General features: G+C 39.8%; 1 protein-coding gene across 2 annotated transcripts in view; it reads left to right on the forward strand.

Annotated features, from left to right (window-relative positions):
- Positions 1-5,013: 5,013 nt before the first annotated feature.
- QSOX2 (quiescin sulfhydryl oxidase 2) overlaps positions 5,014-22,320 on the forward strand; it is a 40,275-nt gene continuing 22,968 nt past the window's right edge. Inside the window, exons 1-5 of one of the 2 annotated variants that reach the window (XM_024106291.3) lie at positions 5,014-5,398; positions 14,721-14,821; positions 17,114-17,162; positions 18,423-18,528; positions 18,722-18,812. In XM_024106291.3, coding sequence (XP_023962059.2) covers positions 5,137-5,398; positions 14,721-14,821; positions 17,114-17,162; positions 18,423-18,528; positions 18,722-18,812 — 609 coding nt within the window. In that variant the 5' untranslated portion in view covers positions 5,014-5,136. Of the gene's footprint in view, positions 5,399-14,720; positions 14,822-17,113; positions 17,163-18,419; positions 18,529-18,721; positions 18,813-22,320 lie in introns of both variants that reach the window. The other variant, XM_005299486.4, reaches the window with a different exon arrangement.

The raw sequence follows: 22,320 nt of genomic DNA on the forward strand, positions 1-22,320 counted from the left end.
TGGGTACAGTAACACATCTATGTATTGAAGAACCATAGTTTTCTCAAAGTTTACTTTCTTATTATTTAGTACCAGCATCATCAAGATTCCTGTTATGTATGTTAGCAATAAAGAAGTGTTTTTGAGTATAATTTATATATGTGAATGAGTGCCTCAAGGGCTTGGTTGATTTTAGAGTATTCAGATTGCAGGGCTGTATGTTACACTTGAGAGAGATGACCATTACAGCAGCAATCAGGAACCTAAGTGAAGCCTGAACCTTTGCAGGATAGCTATATATAGAAGAAGGACAAAGCTATAAAGTAACTGCTGCTTGATGGGAATAAAAAGTTTATACACAGAACATGTCAGACATGTTTAATATCCTCCACCATTATGTGTACAAAGCCTTAGACTTTGGCACCCAGATATATTGACCTGTTCAGGCAGTGGCAAGACTTCAATATCAAGATTACTTTATTTCAAGGTCTAATATTTTGCTTGCCTTGGTTTTGATCAATATTAACCTCCTGGGTCAATAAATCTTGATACTAGCCTCAAGAGAAGTCATTATCTTTCATAGAAAATGATTATTTCTCAGTTAAACCCTACATTTAATTTTCCTGTAATCCATCTCTTTCAGTCTCACACATTTAACAATTCTTCTTCTGAATAAAATGTACTCTAAAATATCTTAAACATCACTGATTTAAATTCCTCGTTAGCAGTATCTAGGAGATTTTGATTAATGTAGACTTCACTATTGAAACAATCTCATTTTGTTGCATTGGATATACAATAAAAATAGAGTCAGAAAATTCTTTGGATCAAATTAAAAGATGACATAAATAGTGGCGTAAGTTACAATTCTGTGAGTAGATGTAAAGGAACATAGACTGCTAAGGGGTGGCAAAGAGGTGAGTAGCAGGTGAAACAATTAACAGGAAAATAAAGGATAAATCAAGGGGTGATACCAGCGTTTATGTTATCTCTGAATTTGTCCTGTTGGATATTTAAGGTACAGCAGCTACAAACAACTAATATATAGCAAAAAGGGCTATATGGAAATTTGTTCTCAAAATATAGATCTAGCCAAATGCAAAAAAGTATCTGACATCCCAAGAACTTTTGCTCATTTCTGTTTCAGTGATGGTGAAACTTCAGTGTTGAACAATGTTTAACCTCCAACCAGCCCATAATGCCAGTCTCCACTGTCCACCGTCATGCTTTTTCCTACGCTGCCCCTCATGCTTGGGAGAAACTCCCTGTAAACATCTGCAAAACTAACTCATTATCTTCCTTTAAATCTTTCCCTGCCAACAAACAGCCTACAAAAAATTTGACAGGGGTAAGGCAGCTGGTGTGCTGAGACCACTGCCTATCACATGGACCAATATTGTCCTATCGTTTCCTTGTACTGCATGTTGGTCCATCTATATCCATCTGTTATCTCCTGTCTTATTCTTAGATTGTAAACGTTTTGGGGCAGGGACTGTCTTTGTTCTGTTTGTACACCACCTAGTACAATCAGGAGCGCCGCCAACTTTTCTGCCGCCCTAAGCGGTGGAAGGTCCCGTGCTGAAATGCCGCCTCCCACAGAGGCGGCGGAAGGTCCCACTGCCAAAATACCTCCGTGGTCGCCGCCCCCCCAAATTGTAGTGCCGGCCCTAAGTACAATGGGGTCCTGGCCCAGGATTAGAGCACCGAGGCATTAGATAACAAATAATAATAATCATGTAAAGGACACTTTCAAATATGCACAATGAATTTGTGACTGGACTGAGAATCGCCATCCCTACTAGCCCTAACACAGTGGGGATTAGATTCGCAAATACATGGGGTTTTTGTTGCTATTTGGGTGGTGTTTTTTAAAACCCACCATCATGGACACACCTGAGCTGGTTGTATGAGGAGTTTCAGAAGTAGTGGAAGGTCAAAGGCATGAATCTCATTTCTATTAATTATTCTGCTCCTTCCTGGCATTTCTATAGTTTGCACAGGAGTGAATTTCACCCCTTAGAAGCGGCCACAGAGGCCAGCCAAAGGTCTATGCCCTCAAAATAGGATGTATAGGCCCTTGTATTGGTCCTCTGTGAATTTTACCCAAAGTTGTTGGGTTTTTTATTCTTTTGGCTTGATTATATGGGGAAATTGACCAGCAGCACTATAGTAGTATAATTATACCACTATAGCAATGTTGATATCGCCCCTCCCTCTGTGTGGACACTGTTCTGGAGCAAAAGTCACTTTATTCCAGAATAGTGTGTCCACATGAGGAGTTATACTGGCATAGCTACAGCATTATAATTATGCCACTATAGTTTCCTCATGTAGACACTATAGTTGCCAGCCAGTTTCCTCATGTAGACAAGCCCTCAGGGTTCTGCAACAAATGGCCTATCTGCTGAAAAGGTCATTTTATTGCTGAGTCAGCATCCATAGTTTTCTTGCATTTACACAGCTTGCAGAGCCATACATTTTCAGCCACATTATTCCCCATTCTTTCATCTGGTCCATTTCACTTTGCTTCACTTTTTTGCTGCAATTAAAATACATTCCCTTACCAAATATCCAGTCAAAGGACATTGCATGCACCAAATCAAAAGCATACAGTCAAATACAAACAGACAATCCAATTCTACACATTTGTTCATGAGTAGCATTTGTGTAAGTGCTACTCGGCATAAATAAAGGTGTCAGAATCTGGTCTCTGATTCTCAGATCAGCATTATTTGTTTATTTTATGTTATGTATTTGTAAGGTTCTAATCCGTGCTATAGACATCATGTGGACATTGACGTCAGTGTAAATGCAGAGTGAATTATCATGGAAGTAGATTCCATTATCTGAATTTACTCTGGTGTAATTGAGATAAAAATCTGGCCCCATATGTTTGCTATTTTACCCTGAAGTATTAAGAGGTGAGTTTGTCTGAACCCTAAAAAGCGAAAGAATTAGTTGGGTTTTGGGTGATTTCATTCTTTATTTGAATCTATGAGAGTTCTTAGAGTCCTTTGAATTCTCCCTCTGGGGAACATTCTCTCTTTGGTAATGTAATGAAAATCCTTAATCCTACATCTACAAATGAAAGGAGGCTTTGGTATGTTTGCTACTGCTACAGGAGGTGTTAGAAATGCATTACTAGCTCAGAACCAACCTGACTTAAAAAGTATTTCAAAAGTCCTCTTTAGAACTTGGGGAGTTCTGGTCAGCCTTTTTATTATGTCCTGTGTGCTGAAAGAACTTTAAAGTACTGTAGTTCCATTAGTGTCTCTCTCCTGCTGAGTTCTACAATTTAAAATATGATTCTTAGTAGGATTGATCCCAACTCCTCACAGCCACAGTTTTAAACTGTTCTTCTCCATGAGCCAGGAAGAAATGTCATGAAGGTAAAAACTTTTATTTTCATAATAAATGTATAATTTTTAAAATAAACCCTAGACATGTTTCTGGTGTTTGTTCATTCTCCTGCACTTCCATGACAACATCTCTTGTTACTTAATTGTATAGTCAATAATTTCCTTGGAAAACAAGGCCAGGCTTTAGAATATGCAAATTTTTTTTTAGCTATTATTACCAATGGACGCACTAGTCCAGCCACTATGGGGTTCTTAACTGTGACCCCCTTTATGCGCCTCTGATTGTATATGGGGGGGGGCATAGGAGGCAGAACAGGCCCTGGAAAATTGTGCCTGTACAGGGGTGTGCTGGTGCACTAGGGTGACCAGACAGCAAGTGTGAAAAATCGGGACAGGGGGTGGGGGGAAATAGGAGCCTATATAAGAAAAAGACCCAAAAATCGGGACTGTCCCTATAAAATCGGGACATCTGGTCACCCTATGGTGCCCACACACAGAGCCCCCAGAGTAAGGACATGCTGAAGGAGTGACTGAACATGAATGGGAGAATATTGGTGGTAGAAGAGGAAGTGTCTGGAATGCTGATTGTCAAGCTTTTCTGGGCCACTGAGTAGCCCAGTGACAACTGTGGCCGTAGCCACCATAAATTAGGGCAGATCCTAATTTGGGAGCAGGCGAATTCTGCCCCATTTTGAAGTGTGTGTATGGGGGAATTTTTTTCAGTCGGGGAATTATAAGAAGATTGATTTTGAGATACTTTTGAAGCAGCACCCCCTTTATAATGCAAGTTTTGGCTGTGAGTGTGTGTTTCCATGCATCATTTTACAGTGCTTCTGAGTCTCACCAGTGTAAGGGAGAAACTCAGCTTTTTTGGGGGGAGTAGACTCCACTTCATTTATATGGAGCTTTCCTTCATTTAGGGCAGGCAGGACAGCTTCATTTGAGGGCATAAGATGAAATTTTTTTGGTGGGGGACAATTCTCAGGGCAGCACCCCTCTGTTTTCAGGGGGATACCTATTCTCATTTTGCAGGGTCTCCTCTCATTTGAGTGATTGTTTTGGGGTGTCACTCTCCATTTTGGGGATGACTCCCTCATTGGAGTGAGTTTCTTTGAGTGACTCTCCCTCACTTGGAGGCAGCGTTCCCCAATTCTCACAATCTTATCTCGACTCTCATGATATTTGGCATTTTTCTTAAAGTCCCATCTCCTGGAATCTTGTGATTAGGTGCAGCTCATGGCTGTCAAGTAAATAAAAAAGCCAGTAAGTTTCTAGGCCTTGTGGCGGCAGAGAAAAGCTCAAAGACAGAATCCCCTAAAGGCTTGAAAGCCAGGAGGCAAATAAACAGAACCCCAAATGTATTATTTATATCCCTTCATTTTTGAAGGCTTGGGGCTGGCAATGCTGAGTGGGGGATGTTGATTCTGGCTGACCCCCCCACATCTGTGGGGCAATGCCCTGTGTGGAGAGGTGGAGTCTGATTCGGGGTGACTCCCCCTCATCTGTGGGGCAGTCAGTGCAGAAGTCCTAGTGTGGGGGAGGGCTGATTCGGGGTGACTCCCCCCTGATCTGTCGTGCGTGTCAAATGTGTATCGGCAGGGGGGGCCTAATTCGGAGTGACTCCCCTCAGCCGAGGGGCGTGACAGTGCGGAAGCCCTGGGGGGCGTGTCTCGCGGACCCCGCCCCTCCTGCGTGCCAACCCCAGCCGGGTGCCGGTTGCTAGCCTAGGCCCGTCCCCAGGCCCGGCCTGTTGCTAGGGCGAGCGGCGGCCGGACTCCCCCGCCCCTCGGCTCCCAACATGGCGGCGGGTGGTGCAGGCGGCGGCTGCCCCCCGGCCCCGCTGCTGCTGCTGGGGCTGGTGGCGGCGGCCGGGCTGGGCGGGGAGGCGGCGCGGCTGTACCGGCCCGGGGAGGACCCGCTGACCGTGTTGGAGGCGGGCACCGTGCGCCGGGCGCTGCTCAACTCCTCGGCCGCCTGGGTGCTGCAGTTCTACAGCTCATCGTGCGGCCACTGCATCGGCTTCGCCCCGACCTGGCGGGCCCTGGCCGGGGACGTGAAAGGTGAGTCCGGGAGCCCCCCGATCCCTTCCCCGGGGAGCCCAGCCGCGCCTCCTCCGCACCGCCTCGGCCAGGGACGTGACCCTCTGCCCTCCCTCCCTCCCCCTGTGCGGGCTCCGGCTGGGGATGTGCCTGTAGCCCCCCCCCGCCATTCCTATCCCCTCGTCCCCACTGCAGCACTTCGCCCTGGCTGCACATGGGAGAGAAGATTTCAGTCTCTCCTACTCCCCCCACCTTGTACCCCCTTAACCCCTCCACCCACAACAGCTTTGCCCTGCCCTTGAGATCTCTGCGTTGGGATGTGTAAAGTAATGGGGTGTCCCCCCCTTAACACCACTGATCCTCCTGCCCCCACAATCCCCATTCACACAGCTAGCCACTATAATAAGCAACTGTCAAAATATGACGGTGCACATAGAGAGCTGGTTTTAGTTGGTAGATCTCAAAGCAATTTACCTCCCGGCATCCCATCACCAATCCAGTCCCCATAGCAAACCCCCCTAACCTGTCTAACTTCCATCTGCCTCGCTTGTATGGGTTGCACGCACCCCCCCCCCCAGCAGAATCCTGGACAAGGATATCAACATTATACCCCAAATCCCACTTTGCCCCCACTTTATTTTATTTACTTGTTGATTTGCAAAACACTGTTACTATATCAAAGAGCTGCCCAGAAAGGAGCAATATGTAATAAATGGCAACAACCGTAGAAATAGTGAAAAATATTTTCAAATTAAGAAAAGAATCTCTGCTTTCACTGTCCTGAAGAAGAGAATTCCAGTGCTGGGGTGTTGTGTATGTGCAAATATCAAGTATCTGGGTGCTTCACAGTGTAAAAGTGGAAGCTCTAACAGCATATGTGGTATATTTAGATTGTAAACGCTTTCAGGCACTGCATCTTCTGTATGTTTTGTAAAGTGCCTACCCTATTTTAAGAGCTAAACAAATAACGAAATAATAGTTTGAGCTGCAGTGCATTAATATAAAAAGGAAAACTGAACACTTGCATGGAGCTGTACAGAGAAATGAAGATAGAAAAGAATGAAGTACTGTAAAAATCCAAACTGTAAGCCAAATTCTCAGAGGCATGGGGATTTACTGCTTAGATACCCTGATGATGGGCACCACCTAAGAACCTGAATAGAATTTTTGTCAAATGAAATGGCAACTGTACTAAATTCCTGTTAACAATCTTAGCATGTATGTCTTGAGAAGCCACCTTTATTTCCTTATTGTTATGAAATGCTATAGTCCTATATTGACTATAGGTTTTCACTCAGGCGCTGCCCCCCAGGAATAAACTTTCTGCTCCTATTAATGAATTTATAATATTTGATTAATGAAAAGTGCCTGGCTTTCTTTTGGGTGTTGTGTAAACAATTTCTTTTTATTATTTTTATACATCAGCATGGCACCTTGTTAATTTTACGTACAAATAGCTTTCATTGCTTATAGTTAAAATGTATATTTTCTTACTAATAACTTTTTTCAGCAACATTTTAAACTTCTCCAGTCCAGAACACTTGGAATTTTTCATCAGCAGTCTGGCTTACTGGATCACCAACCACAAGATTTATATCATCCTTGACATGAGTTTGCCTTTCCCTTCATATGAATTGCAAGACACATTTGAGAACCGACTGGTTAAATGGATGAACCCTAGCCCGGTCTGAGACAGCCCTGGTGGCTAATCTGGAGGGTGGGTCCATATGCAGCACATTCAATGTGTTTCTCGCATATTGCTTGACACTGTAATGAATTTTCACTTGTGGCCTTCTGGAACACTGACTCTTACCCAGTGTGGCTGCTAATAGTGCTATCTCTCGCTTCTGTGCTCTTACAGTTAGTACAGACGCTCAGGTCCCAGCACAAAGCAAAAATAAGTGCTTCATTCCAAAAGGGAGTGTTGGATAAGAATAACAATGGGAAAATAGGCGGACATTCTGTGTGTGGTGTGAGACTGCACGATGTGCCAGCAGTCATGTAATAGGACAGAATCATTTTGTAATAATCAGTATTTGATTTGTGTGCCAAAAAAGTTTTGTTACCCCTGTCCCTAGGTCTGATGTGTATTTAGTCACTTAAGATACTATTATTTTACTATTTTTACTCGGTGAGCTAGCACTGACAGTCATCTCAGAGCCATATAGAATATACACCGGAAAAGTCGCTACCACAAGTTGCTTTCAATCCAATATGACATTACTGATGACCAATCAAATGCAAATACCTTTAAAAAAAGAGAACTACCTGGGCAGTGCATTAAGCTTGATGGACTGAATGGTAGAAGTGTGGTTTGAAGAGGAATTTGAAAGAGAGCTGGTGGAAGCTTGCCTCTCTGGAATAGAGAGGATCTTCCAACTCTTAATAGCAAAATTGGGTGATTTCCAGATAAATCTTTGCATCTTGGGACTTGTAAGGAAAGATACCTCTGTTCTCTTGTGAAATTGATTTATCTTATTTGGAGCCATTGTCTGTGCTTAACTTAACACTGTCTGGGTTCCAATTATTAGTTTTGAAAAAGGCTTTTTGCTTTAAATGCATCAGAGCTGGCAGCTCTTTGCAAATACAGCCATAGAGTTCAACTCAGCACTTCAAAAGATTGGACCTTTGTTGAAACTTTATTTATATTATTGTGACCAACTGTGGGGTTAGGGGGAGCACCTTGTGGGAAGAGGGATTTGTGCTTCTAGCCACATCTGAAAATTTCCCCCCTAAAAGATTTACTTTTTTGTGATTGGCAGACCTTATTGCATTAGCAATTTGTCAGACCAAAATGGGCACTACTAACAGTGCAGTTGGTTAGGGCACTGTCTGAAATAACTTCTCTGTCTTAATTCTGGTCTACACTGGGGCGGGGGGGTCGATGTAAGATATGCAACTTCAGCTATGGGAATACGTCGACTTCAGCTACGCTATCTTATTTCGACTTACCTCCCGTCCTCACGGCACAGGATCGATGGCCGCGGCTCCCCCGTCGACTCTGCTTCCGCCTCTCGCCCTGGTGGAGTTCCGGAGTCGATCCGGTGGGTAGTCTGGACGTACCCTTTGTGTCTGGAAAGGTTGGTGTTAGTAGGAGACCCATGTGAACTGCCACAATGAGAAAGGAAATGGAAAATATTTCACACGGGGGACTACTCAGATTTATCTTTCCTGGGTGTTTTACTCAAACACTAAAATGTGTTTCAGATCTCCTGGCACGTGTCCACATAAGTAAATTGTACGGATTTAACAAAATTGAGTTAGGAATTTGTTTTGTGAATTTGGTGCATCCCCTTTGTGTGGCTGCTCTTAGGGCTTGTCTACATGACAACTGGAACCAAAATAACAAATTGGTTATAATTCACACTTAGTTATTTTGAGGAAACTTTGAGTGTGGACACGCTTATTTCAGATGAAGAGTGTCATAAGCCAGAATAAATTCCCACACACAGATTTACATTGAAATAAAGAAAGATGTGATTTACAACCTATTTTAGGTATTTCAGTTGTAGTTACCACATTGACAAGACATATGGATCTCTAAATCAATATAAGGCGCTCTTATACAGAAACAGTGTCTACACAAGGGGGTTGCAGTGATTGAACTAAAGCAGTTTTTACTGATCTAGTTAAATTGGTGCAGCTTTTCTATATAGAGAAGGCCTGTGCTAACATAGTTCACTTTTATTCCTTTTCTGAAGGTCTCAAATTCTGCAGTAACAACTGCAAACTTCAAACACTGAAAGCAGGAACTATGGTTGCTTTATGCAATGCCACGTACCCTGATGGAGCATCAAAACTTATATTTTCATTTAGGTATCTATCCACTCTTCCATCAAAATAAACATTAAAATTAATTTTGGAGTTGGTCCTGATGGTGCCCAATTGCTAAAACAGTTTCCAGGACTGCTGCTCTATTTAAGTTTACTATTGCTATTTTTTAAAGGCAATTAAAACTTGCCTGTAATATTTGCTTTGGGACTGGAATTTTACATAATAGTTCTCAGTGCAAAGATAACTGAAAAACCCTGTAACCCTCTTCTGGAGCTGGCACTTGTGTCTTCCTTCTTATTTCTTAAATGAACACCTTTTCAGGAGAAGCTGTATAGTCCAGGAGTAGACTTTCATGCTAGTTCTACACCTGATCATCAGGGAATACTAATAAAGGGAAGCCCTGCAATGTCTCTCTTATCTGTTACTAAACATTCATAATGGAGAAAACTGCAATGCCAGTAGTATATAAGAGAAAAAGATTTGTGAAAAGGTGTTCCCTCTTTAGTAATGTTTTGATGTTGATACGTTGGATACTTTAGAATATTAAGTGTTGATAGGTTTAATCTAAATACAGTCAATTTGACCAGCCTTTGAATTTTTTATCGTTTGTACTTTTATATTTGCAGAAATCTATAACGGAGACTGGAAAATTCTTCAGAATAAGTAGTAATAGTCTTCGTTTAAATAATTTTACTGGATTTCCTTTTTCACACATTTTAGGATACACATGAGGTACTTAGAGATCCTCCAATGTAATCTGTATCAGAAATTGTTTTCCATTGATATCCCTAACTTTCATTTTTGGAACAATTTCCAGTTAGTTAAATATATAGCAAAGTATTGCTGTTACTTTGGAAGCACTGGACTAAATTTGGCATGTGAGATGTGGCATGTTAAATTTTTAACTCTTTAGTAATGCAATGTTGGAAAATCTTGGTACTATTTTTCATTCTGCATTCATTGAAAACTATTTGGGCCTTTCCGGTAATACTAATATCACTTTAAAATCTAATATGCAGTAGTGTTGTAGGCTGCAATGCCACTGTAAATAAAATGTGTACGATCTAGGCTGCGTGTTACAGAGGTGAACAGAAGCATGGGTTTCACTTCCCTTAGAAAACTAAAGGCTCTTTTAACAGAAGTGAATGCTAAACTGCACGCATCCCAGCTGGTGCTCTTTAACCCAAGTATTTAGCTAGTGATGGGCTTGCATTGTTGTAAAGTAGGCTATTTGCATTAGGTTTATAGTGCTTCTGTTCATTGTGTGTAGGGGGTTCAAGACAGGTGGAAAAGGGAGGAGGAGTGGTAAAAGTTGAATGAGACAGATACCATGAAGCCAAACTTTGTTTTTTAATTTTGCATTTTATTTGATAAAATAGACTGTTGTATCTTTTGTGTTCCTGTGAATACATGTCCATCTGCTCTAGGATGCTTATAGTTACTGCTGGCGCCTGTTCAGCTGTTGGCATGTTCACTACAACTGAAATTCTCAATCAGCTGCCCCATCCTTCCTGATAAAAATGCAGGAGTTCTTTCAAAGAAAAACAAAGGTCACGCTAAATTTCAAAAGCAGCCTGGCATAGAAATGTCGATCAAGTTTTGAACGTAATGAAATTTTCATGTCCTTTGACGCAGAGGCAAGTTTAACTTTAGTATGTTTTTAAATTTAAGGAGTTTGTTGATTTTGCAGGAATTCGTAAAAGAAAAAACTCCCAAAGACACTAGCATTAATAGTGATAGATGAATCTTCAACTTCTGCCAAAGCTGTTTGGATTCTTCTTTCAGTATTTTAAAGTAACTACTTGAGGATTCTCCTTCGGCATACTGATGTAGTAGGGAGTGGCTTAAAAAGAAAATTCCTGAGTTCTTATGCATCCAAGAACAATTGTACAGATTAAGTCTTGTCTGCATTTGAAGAATTTTGCTAGCTACAGCAGTGTTCAGAAATGGTGATCAGACACCAGATGTGGTTCTACCAGCACCACACTTGACAGACATTTTCTAGCATGACTATGAAAGCACCATTTCTCTGCATAGTACAGACAGATTTTTTTTTTGGAATTGAGAGAGAATGATGCTAGCAGATCCCGAGCTGTAAATTGCTTTCCACCCTCATCAAGTTCTGAAGCACAGTTTCTGAAAATGACTTATGTGTGGTGTGACCACCAAACTTTGTCCAGCTGTGAATTGCTTTTAAAATATTATAAGCCCTATTAAGTACATGGCCTTATTGTTTACTTTTGGGAAGAGGGAGGGAGAGCCTTAGCTTCATCTCCACACCTACACGGAAAAATAACTTGTAAGATAAAGTTCAGTATCTCCTACAGATGGATGCTTACATTCCACAACTTCTTTCTGTAAAGTATAGCAGTATAGGACAGCAAGAAGAGAGGCGTATTACTGTATCTTATGTCATTGCGCAGTTTCACTGTGAAACTGGAATAATAAACATTAATACAGCTCTTCATGTTGAATATTTCCTAAAATGTTTTTTCCTCAAATAAGGGAACGGTTGCCATCTGTTACACCAACTGGATGATAGTATTAACTATATTAGTTCAGTTATATGCAATTTGAGAATTCAGAATGATGTGATCTGTTGTTCCAGTGCAATTTGTATGATATTGTTTTTATTAGGGTTTGAAATTACCTACTGAAGCTAGTCGGATTAAACTGATTGCACAACATGGCATGAAATGTCACTATGAGTTTGCTTATTGATCATGATGCAGACACTTTAAAGTTTTCTCTCCTTTTGTCCTTCCTACTGTTTTATGCGTTATCACTAACGAAAAATCCCTGATTATTCATAGATGGATACTCTATCTTCATAATAATAAAACAAATGCTTTATCCTTATAGAAGGAATGGCTTGGTGAGCACATTGTTATGCTGAAAATATTGATCTGTAGATGAGGAATGTATCAGCCATTCTAAGTCAACAATATTATACAAATTATTCTTTTTAGGAGAAGTGAACTGTAGCTTTCTACCTCTATAAAGAGGGACTTTATTCCTGACTCCCAACATATAAATCCACTATAAAGTATCCAGAGATTAGACTATATTTCAGATCGGTCTTCAATCCAACAGTTAGTACCTGAAGACAAAAGAAACTATTTCCTGTACATATTATTGCTTTTTCTCTAGATGATAATTTTACCAGGATAGAAAGATTTAGAATTCTTGCAAGAAGTGTGTGAACTATTATATGACATACCATTGATTCTAAGTTTTGTAAACTATGCTGTAGACCTTCAGTGCAGAGTACTAAAAACTTGTACCACTTGTGCATGCATTTAATTGGGTAAGGGATTGCAACAGCAGTCATTTCTTCTGCCTAGAAATAAACTTTGGGAGAGACAGTTATTAAGACCATAACTTTCCCGATCTCACCTTTTTGACACACTGAATGGAAAGTCCTTTTTAAGTCTCTGCCTCTGTTGTCCTGAGGACAGCAAGCATTGACGCTTTTTGTCAGATGCTTTTTGGTGTGATGTGAGAATACTGCATGAACAATCCAGTTTGAGCCTACAAAACAATATTTGAGGCTGTCTGTTAAAACTGTTATTGTAGTCTGCCAGATGAAAATAGAATGGAATTAGTTATAAACAAATCCTTCTGGAAAATGCCTCGGGTTATGATACTGCTGTAAGAATTCCTCTGTCAATGCCAAAGAGAGACTACATCCTATTAAGTTATGGATATATAGCCAAAAAAAATTGTTAGTACACTTGTTTTGTTCACAGTCTAGCAATTTGACATGCACTAATTACAGTAAAAGTTACCTAGCTCTTCTTATGCTTGCTACGTTTAGAACTCTGGGGCAAAAAAATACTGACAATTCTAAAGTTCTTGATGCAAAGCTGACAACATGAATGTATCTGTTTGCTTTAGTACCACACGTACGCATGGGACTTAAACGTCAACAGTGTGCTTGAATACCAAAGGCTCCAAAAGCTTGGAAGCGTGTGTGAACTATCCGAGCTACTTGGAGCTGCAAAATTGAGTTGGAAATCTCACAAGAACAGCTTGATTTGCAGCATTTTGGCATTTACACTTCACAGTCCATGGAGGGCATGCGTGGGCAAAAACAGAGGAAATAGGTCAAGCTAACATCTTTAAAAATATCTAAATAAAGTTTTGGATGAAAATTTTGAGGGACAATGATGTTAATTTATCTGAGCCAGTTCACTCATCCCTAATAAGCGTATTCTATGACACAACAAAATGAATAATGAAAATGAGTGATAATGATCCTTTTCCAAATGTCAAGCCTTTTATCTTTGGCCTCCAACAAGGAACACAAGTTTCTTTAAAGGCCACTAAAGAATGATTAAACTGATGGTACAGCAAGGAAAGTGACATACACTATTTCTTGTTTCCTATTGCGGGGGAGGACATGCTGGAGATGGGACCTTTTCAATGCTGAGGGCTGGCTTTTGAAGCTCCCTCCTTGAGGATGTCCAGAGTTGTCATGGCTGTTTTCCAAACTTCTCTGGGTTAGTTATGGACATCTAATGTTCCCTTGTTTCCTCCCATTATTCTGCATAGGTAGGGGAGGAAGGTTGTTGGGGAGTGAGAGTTGCAACAGAACTTTATTTTTAAAAGATTGAATATTTTTCTGTACAGTGCACAGGTATCTCTTAGCAATGAAGCTTAATACATTTAAATGTTTACTGGCAGCATGTACTTCACCATATTACTTTAAAATACTGATAAAGGGGGAAAGAAACTAACTATTAAAGACCTCCAAAGGTTCTCTAACCAAAATGGTTTGTGTAAGAATGTTTCAAGCGATTTATCATTCCAAATATTTGTAGTTATTCTCAATACAACTCTTTACAAAACTTGAAACTACACCACAATTAATCTTCATGGTTCTGTATTTGCTCAAATATTTTCCAGTTGCATCCAGCATGCCCTTGGACAGCACTTGCACCTAAGAGCACCTTCATTAATCAAAATGTAAGCTTTGTGGTTTAATTAGGCATTGCACCATTTTGTAAGCCTCTGAATAAGTTACAAGTTCAGCAAAAAGCAGGTCTATGTTACCATCAGCTCCGATAGATTATACATCATCTATGTAGCCATGTAGCTGAAAGCCATGCAGATGGGTGACCATTATGTTCATCTTTGAAAACTGACATGAAGAATACAGTTAACTGAATAATGTGCTTAGCTGACAGGATAAACCAGAGAATACAGTACCACTTGTTAGTGTTGAGTTGGGCCCTGCTTCATCCACTTGGACTGAGTAAATGCCAGCAGCCTTAGAGAGAAGTCTAATTGTTTGGTTTGGGTTTCTTTTTCTTTAGATTTGTTGAAAATACTTCTCTCCATTGTGGTAGATGTCATCTTTAGTTAGTCTTCAAAACTAATCAGCCAAATTATTATTGAGGGTGCAAATGTAGGACAGATGTGCCCAGACCTACGACTTGATCCTCCCCCCATTGAAGTTGGTGAGAGTTTTGCCATTGACTTCCATGGGAGCCGGAGCATGACCTAAGATAGGATGCCTGGTCACCGCTGCACCAAAAAGTAAATGTGTGTGTTTGTTTATTTTCAGACTGGGAACCTGCCATCAGGATTGGTGTGCTGGATTGCGGGGAGGAAGAGAACTATGAGACCTGTAAAGAATATGGTATTCTCTACTATCCAACTTTTAGGGTAAGTAGCACGATATACAGCATCAGGCAAATGGTGGTCATTCCATTTTGTAAAAAAATACTTGTTTTCTATTATTCCATGTTCCAAACTACAACTGTTGAACCTCCTACCTGTAGTTAAAAACAGAGCAAACTTATTTACCCAGTATATTGTGTACTTGTTCTTGGATTTGGGTGCTTTCTTTTTCTTCTGCAAAGATTCTTGTGATTATAATAAAAGATGTTTCAGGCTCTGTTAATCAAAAGAATGGAATAGATTATGCAATTATATGAATCAGCTGGATTTATGATTGTCCTAAACACTGAATTAGAATTTTTCAAACATAAGACATGTGGCCCAGGAAGCAATATATTCTTAAAAGCATTTTTGTGTCTCCCATCACTAAGGTATCTGGATGCAATATATTTTTGTTAGCTGTTAAACATGTAAAGATCCATATATAGTAAATATTAATAGCGTTATACATTTTGTTTCAGTTAGTGACATGAGGGTAAATCCGGTAGTTCAAAACCGATACATCAGGGACAAAGATGGAATCAAGTAGCTGATTTCATGAGGGACTGTGTGTTAGTTAGTCTTGTAATCTTTGGATCAATCCTTCGCTAGCCTCATATCATTCTTAACTTTTTACTTCACAGTTCACTTAAATTGAATTTAAAAATACTTTCTACTGTTTGCCAAGAGAATCAGGAACTGTGTTTAATACGGAAATTTTGCATCTAAGGATGAAAATGAACTTCTGTTTTTGCCATGATCTTCCCTGTTGTTTGTAATCATCATCATCATTATTTACCCCATGTGAGAATAAAATGGGAGACAAGGAGAATCTCAATAAAAAGTTTGTAGTGTGAGAAGGCAGAAGAGAAGTGTTATAATATAAAAACTGTTTGTTCTTCTGATGGTGGGAAAAACAATAGTGATTTTTTTTCTTTTATCATGTTGTGAGACCAAAACCTGACTCATTTCTTCCCAAAGCACTGTATGTTTTGCTTTTTAAAATAGGTAGAAGTTATGTTGCATTATGTGTTTTGTTTTAACCACCAGAGGGAGTTAAGAATGTTTAGGGTGTCAGCAATATTCTTTAGCACGGAATCATAGAAACGTAGGGCAGGAAGGGACCTCGAGAGGTCATTTAGTTCAGCCCCGCATGCTGAGTCTGGACCAAGTCAACCTAGACCATTCCTGACAGGTGTTTGCCCAACAAATGGGGATTCTACAATCTCCATTGGTAACCTATTCCAGTACTTACTTATCTTTATCCTAATAACTAACCTAAACCCCTTGCTGCAGATTGATTGCTTCTTGTCTTACCTTCAGGGGACATGAAGAACAATTGATCACTATGCTATTTATAACAGCCCTTAGCATATTTGAAGATTTACCATGTCCTCCCTTAGTCTTCTTTTCAGAACATTCCCATTTTTTTAATGCTTCCTCATAGGTCAGGTTTTCTAAACTTCTGTATCATATTTGTTGCTCTGGCCTGTTTCTTTGAAATGTGGGGCCCAAAACTGGACACAGCTGAGGCAACACACGTGCCGAGTAGATCAGGACAATCACATCCTGTGTCTTACATATGACACTCCTAATAATACACCCCAGGATATTAGCAACTGCACTGTAGTGTTGGCTCCTATTCAGTTTGTGATCCGCTGTAACCCACAGCTTCTTCTCAGAAGTACTACTGCCTCGCTAGTGATTCCCCATTTTATATTGGTGCATTTAATTTTTCCTGTGTAACTTTGCAGTTGTCTTTATTGACTTGCGTTGTGTTGATTTCAGACCAGTTGTCCAATCTATCAAGTATATCCATCAGTTAATAGTATTGCTAAGTAAATCATCCGTATGAGTCAACCTCTCAATCCTAACCTTGTCTATGAAGTTGGAGACTTGAGTTGAATTTTTTCAAAATGCCTCTGAAAAAATTTTTTTTTTCTGAGAAAATCCATATGGAATTTTATGTCACTAGTTTGTTAAATTATATAAATTTTTGACTTATAAGAGTTTGATTGTTTAAGGATCAGTGGGCAAGATCCACAACTGGTGTAAATCAGCAACCATTATAACCACACCAGCTGAGGATCAGCCCTTGGAATTTACCAGGCAAAAGTAAAATTTCACTTGTATATTCTGCTTGTCTGTAAGCTAAGTAACAATGTGTGATGAATTAAAACTGTAAAAAGCAAGAACTCCTGAAAATTGTGTTCTGCCTCTGAACTGAGCTTTCCTGAAGTACTTTTTCCCCTTGAGCCATGAGTTGTCTTCAAAGGAATATTTTTTTTCACCCCACAGTACTTCAAAGCATTTACAAAGCAGTTCACAACTGGGGAAAATTACAAAGGTAAGAAAACCCTACTCTAACCTATCTCAAAAGCATTTATCCCACTATCCCAGAGTACATTATATAATAAACAAGATTTCTTTACCCATCAATAAAATTCAGACATCCCTAGGTGGAATACACAGGCTGTTTAACAGTACAGTAAGCAACTGTTTAGAATAGGTTAAAAATATCCTTTGAAAATGAAACTGCAGGGGAAATTTTAGATGGCAGAATGTAATTGCTAGAGTTTACATTTGTCCGGGACGGTGGAGTTAACACACCTGTGCTTTTAAAATACATTGTGGTATTTAATTGCTGCAAGTGGGCAGATCCTTCATTTTAAATCTCATTTAAAAAAAACACACACACCTCTCAGCAGCGTGGTGTCCCTGTTGAAGCACTTGCTTGGCTCTGACTTCAATGGAAGATTGCCACATTCTGATTTACCAGCACTGCTTTCTCCAACACCTGAATTTATTAGAAGTCCTTCATTTAAATGTTAAACAACGTTGGACTTTATGGCTCTGATATGGTCACACCGTGAAGTGGTCTGGCTGCAGACTAAAGTAACACATCTTTTCAATTGGACTAACATATAAAAGGCCAGAAGTCAGAAAACAGACCACCTGCACCATTGACCCTTCCGGTAGAATATTATTGCAATTGTACCTGCTATTTTTAGGGTTGCTTCTGTTGGCAAAAAAGTTTAAGGAATCCGTTTTTAGGCTTGATTTTTTTCCCCCCACCCGCCCAATTTCAAACCTTAGGTTAAACTAAAAAACCCTTTATTATTTATTGCCCTTTGTGGCTGGCTGTTACCTTACCTGGGCCATTTGTTAAGAGCGTTACACCAGTGGCTCAAATTTTCAATGCTTGCTGTTAGCCAGTGTGCAAACAAAAAGCGTTCATTTGGTCACTGAACATCTCCATTGCGAAAAAGCTGCTTGAACTCCTGCCACTACAAGAGTTGTTTGTGTGTGAGTGTAGACCAGGATGATGCAAGATGATAGTGTATTGAAGATGAAACTGATGAGACGCAGGTGAGCTATTTTGAGTAACAAATATCTTTTTGTTTCTTTTAAGCTTTTTGGGAAAACGACTTTTACAAAAAGTCTGCAAACTTAATCTTACAAATAAAAGTACTTCTACCCCCTCCTAAAACAAACATTGTCACCTAGCTTTTTAACTAAAAAAACCTCAAACAGAGAATGAGACAACCTGAACTTAGTGATACTTTTCTGTCTTCTGAATAGTTCTTTATTTATCTGTTGTTAGCAGGGTCAGATCGTGAGCTCCAAACCGTTCGTCAGATGATGATTGATTTTCTACAGAACCATTCCCAAGAATCAAGACCACCTGCTTGCCCTGCCTTGGATCCAATTCCGTAAGAATCTTGTTTGAAAAAACAGAAAATATTGTACACTTAGTAAGCTACTCAAATAAAATGTCAGGACTGTTTCCAAGGATAAAGAATGTTTTTGTATTTCTGTTTAACAAATACTTAGAGTAAGTTCATATTGTGGGTAATGAGAACATTGAATTCTTCATGTGCTAAATAGCTTTCCTTTTCTTAAAAGGTCCAGTGAGATTTCTTCTCTTTTTGACAAGAATAGTCATCATTATACTGCCATTGTGGTTGAAAGTAGTAACTCCTATGTTGGGCGAGAGGTAATGTGTGACTTCTGAATTTAATCCAATATTTAAATCATGAATAATACAATTGAAGTTATATTTTATTCAGTCAGTGGAACTATTCATGTGAATAAAGGTGCGCCTGCTTGCAGGATTGGCATGTAAGTAGTTAAAGCCAGATCATATGCATTTAGAATATGACTAAGCCATGTGATGCCATAAGACATTGGCTTTTATTTTAGTCACTAAGAGGAGTGTGTTTTTTAAAGAAATGCAATTTTACTTTTCTTGCTATTTGGATTCCTTTCATGCCTTAGTGGAAGTTTAGTTTATCCTCCTCAATATTAGCAAAATACTTCTGACTGTCAAACCTCACTTCATCACAGGAAAAATATTTCAGATCATGAATGACATTGCTTTATCACTATTAGAGAACCATTCATAAAGTTTGTTCCTTTTGGTCAGCTTTTGCAACATCGTTATCTTATTGTAATCTGTATGATATACTGTGTGTCTGTGTGGTCCATACACCACACTAATTAAAATAAAAAAGCCACCAAAACCAAGACAATGCAGAATATTGTAGTAGAATTCTTGGATGATGATGGTCTTAGCTCAGTTTGTGCTGAGGTGTAGTAGAGACTTCAGGAATTGTATGATCTTACATTTAGGGTATTGCATATCCTGTATGCTGTTATAATGTGGTAATATGCTGTTTTTCATACATATCTTATTTAATGTCTCAAATTGGCCCAAGCTGCTAATATGTTTCTTGGAGTCAGGGCCTAATTGCCCATTTAAATCTTATAACAGATTTCTGTGTGTGATTGATATCAATCAGTGAAGCAGTTAAATATGTCATTGTAGCAAGTAAGTGAGATAAGAACCCCTCTGGGGTACTTAGCCTTCCTTTGGATGTGCCAAATAAAGAACACAGCAGGGTCTTTTGCAGCAGGAAAGGGCCAACAACGAATTAACTAAACATGGATATTGGAGTGCTGCACGGGGGACAAGCTTTTTTTTTTTTTTTTTTTTAGCAATATTGAAAGCACTGTGGGATTCAAAATGCCAGACTGAAACAATCTGCGTGGTGGGAGAGATGTAGATAATGCCAGTGCTAGCAGTGCGCTATACAACATAGTCCTTGGCTTGAGGAGATGACAGTCTACCCCTGCATATAAATCTTGCTATACATGAATGGGGTAGCTTTATGTGCCACATTGCCTAATTAAATGTGAAACTTAAGGACACTTACAAAATGTTGTGCCATCATTGTAGTGTAGACTGGATAGTAAATATTTTCAGCATCTTGAACTGAAGTATGAGGAGGTGGAGAATTAATTTGTTATGAAATTTGGTTTGGCACCATTTCACAATCTAAAGAGCTGCAGTTAGCCTACACAACTTCTGTTAGTTTTCTACTACTGCCAAAATCTAGGACAAGTAACAAAAACAAATTGCATGATTACTAGGCATAATCTGTATAGAAACATGCAATGTGTGTTTGACACGTCTAATTACATTAGATTAGGAGCTGGCCAGCGGCACAACCGGAGTGTGGGGTGTTGCCTGCTTTGAGAACCATGTTCAGAAGCAGACTGGTTCCCAGGTGCTGGTTCATTGTGGCTAATTGTGGAAAATCGACATTACTGAGATACAAGGAGGTATCAGTAACAAAGCTTCTCGGCATTTTATTTTGTCCATTCTGTAGTCTTATTGCCTTCTGCTCTCTGCCTTCCGAAAAATGGAAGATACTCTGATGGTATCTGCTGTCAAGAATGGAAATTCTGCTAACATTGTATAGTGTTCTAAGTTTACATACAGTGTTTAAGTGAAATAGACACACACATCACCTCTAGAAGCTTACACTCTCAATAAGACAAGACATGCACACAACACATGGCAGAATAGTTCAGGAGAGGGAGGTTTAGGTATTTATCACTAATGAGAAGAAACGGAGAGATTTGAAGAGATGGGTTTGAAGAAGCTAGCTGGAGAAGAGAGGTGAATGAATCTAGGGGAGAGTTTAAGGCATAGGGAGCAGCATATTCTTATTTGTATTATTGTAATGCCTAGGAACCCCAGTCATGGACCAGGATCCCATTGTGCCTGGTGCTGTACAAACAGAACAAAAAGACTGTCCTTGCCCCAAAGAGGCTACAATCTAAGTATAAGATAAGAGACAACAGATGGATGCAGACGGACTGATGGAGGAATATAAGGAAACAATGAGAGAGTTCTGGCTAGAGTGATAGGTTGTGATCTCCGAGCACCACTGCCTAACTGTTGTCAAGTTTTTGTAGGCATTCTGGCAAAGGAGAGTAATGGAGTGGCTTTGTGGATGTTTATGGGGAGTACCTCCCAAGCATGAGGGGCAACGTGGGAGCATAGCAGAAGGTACAAAGCCAAGTGTGTAGGGGCAGCAAGGGGGGAGTGAAAAGAGGATTGGGAAGAGCACAGAGAAGGGCAGAGTGGAAAATAAAGGCAGAGAAGTAAACAAAACAAGATTATTGAGGACCTTGTAGATGAGAATGAAGAGTTTGATTTGATATGGTAAGAGTGAGCCAATAGACAGATTTGAGGAGGACAGTCATTGGAATGGCAGGAGAGGAAGATGACTCTAGTAATGGGACCTTGAATGACTGAAATGGAGAGAGAGAGTTGTGAGCCAAATGTTCATCGGAATCTTAACTGGGCCTGCATATTTGCAAACATAATTTTGGGAGTTAATGTTTAAGTGATGTAGATGTTTAAGTCCTTGATTGTGTCCACATAAGTCATAAACTTCGACATCTAAATGACATCTAAACTGTGAGTCAAATAATTGTCCCTACAATTATTAGAGCTCAGAAAAAATGGAAGCCAGTGTCTGAAAAATTGGCTTTAAACCCTTGTATGTATGTAACATGTCATCACAAACCAGTGAGTGTGTGACAAATATCATTTTATCATCTGTGTTTGGAGGCTTCTTCAGGACGTTTCATCACTGTCTCTCATGTGGTCTTCAGCTATGTGAGACTTGAGGGAGGAAAAAGTCAGGATGGGTTAAGGAAAAATCATAGAGCTCAGAAGATGAGAAAAAATTGTTTCTCTCAATGAGGTAAAATTTCTGTTCAACAGAAATTGTTAGTGTCCATATTGGAATACTGATAAATAATAGGGCTGTCGAGAGATTTAAAAAAATATGTACAAAAAACTGCATTCAAAAATAAAACCAAGTAAAATTTTAGTGCCTACAAGTCCACTCAGTCCTACTTCATGTTCAGCCAATCGCTCAGATAAACAAGTTTGTTTACATTTATGGGAGATACTGCTGTTTCTTGTTTACAGTGTCACCTGAAAGTGAGAACAGGTGTTTGCATGGCACTGTTGTAGCTGGCGTCGCAAGATATTTATGTGCCAGATGCGCTAAAGATTTATGTCCCCTCATGCTTCAACCACCATTCCAGAGGATATGCATCCATGCTGATGATGGGTTCTTCTCGATAACGATCCAAAGCAGTGGGGACCGACGCATGTTCACTTTCATCATGAGTCAGATGCC

Source organism: Chrysemys picta, chromosome 18 (assembly GCF_011386835.1).
Source record: "Chrysemys picta bellii isolate R12L10 chromosome 18, ASM1138683v2, whole genome shotgun sequence".
NCBI lineage: Eukaryota > Metazoa > Chordata > Testudines > Emydidae > Chrysemys > Chrysemys picta.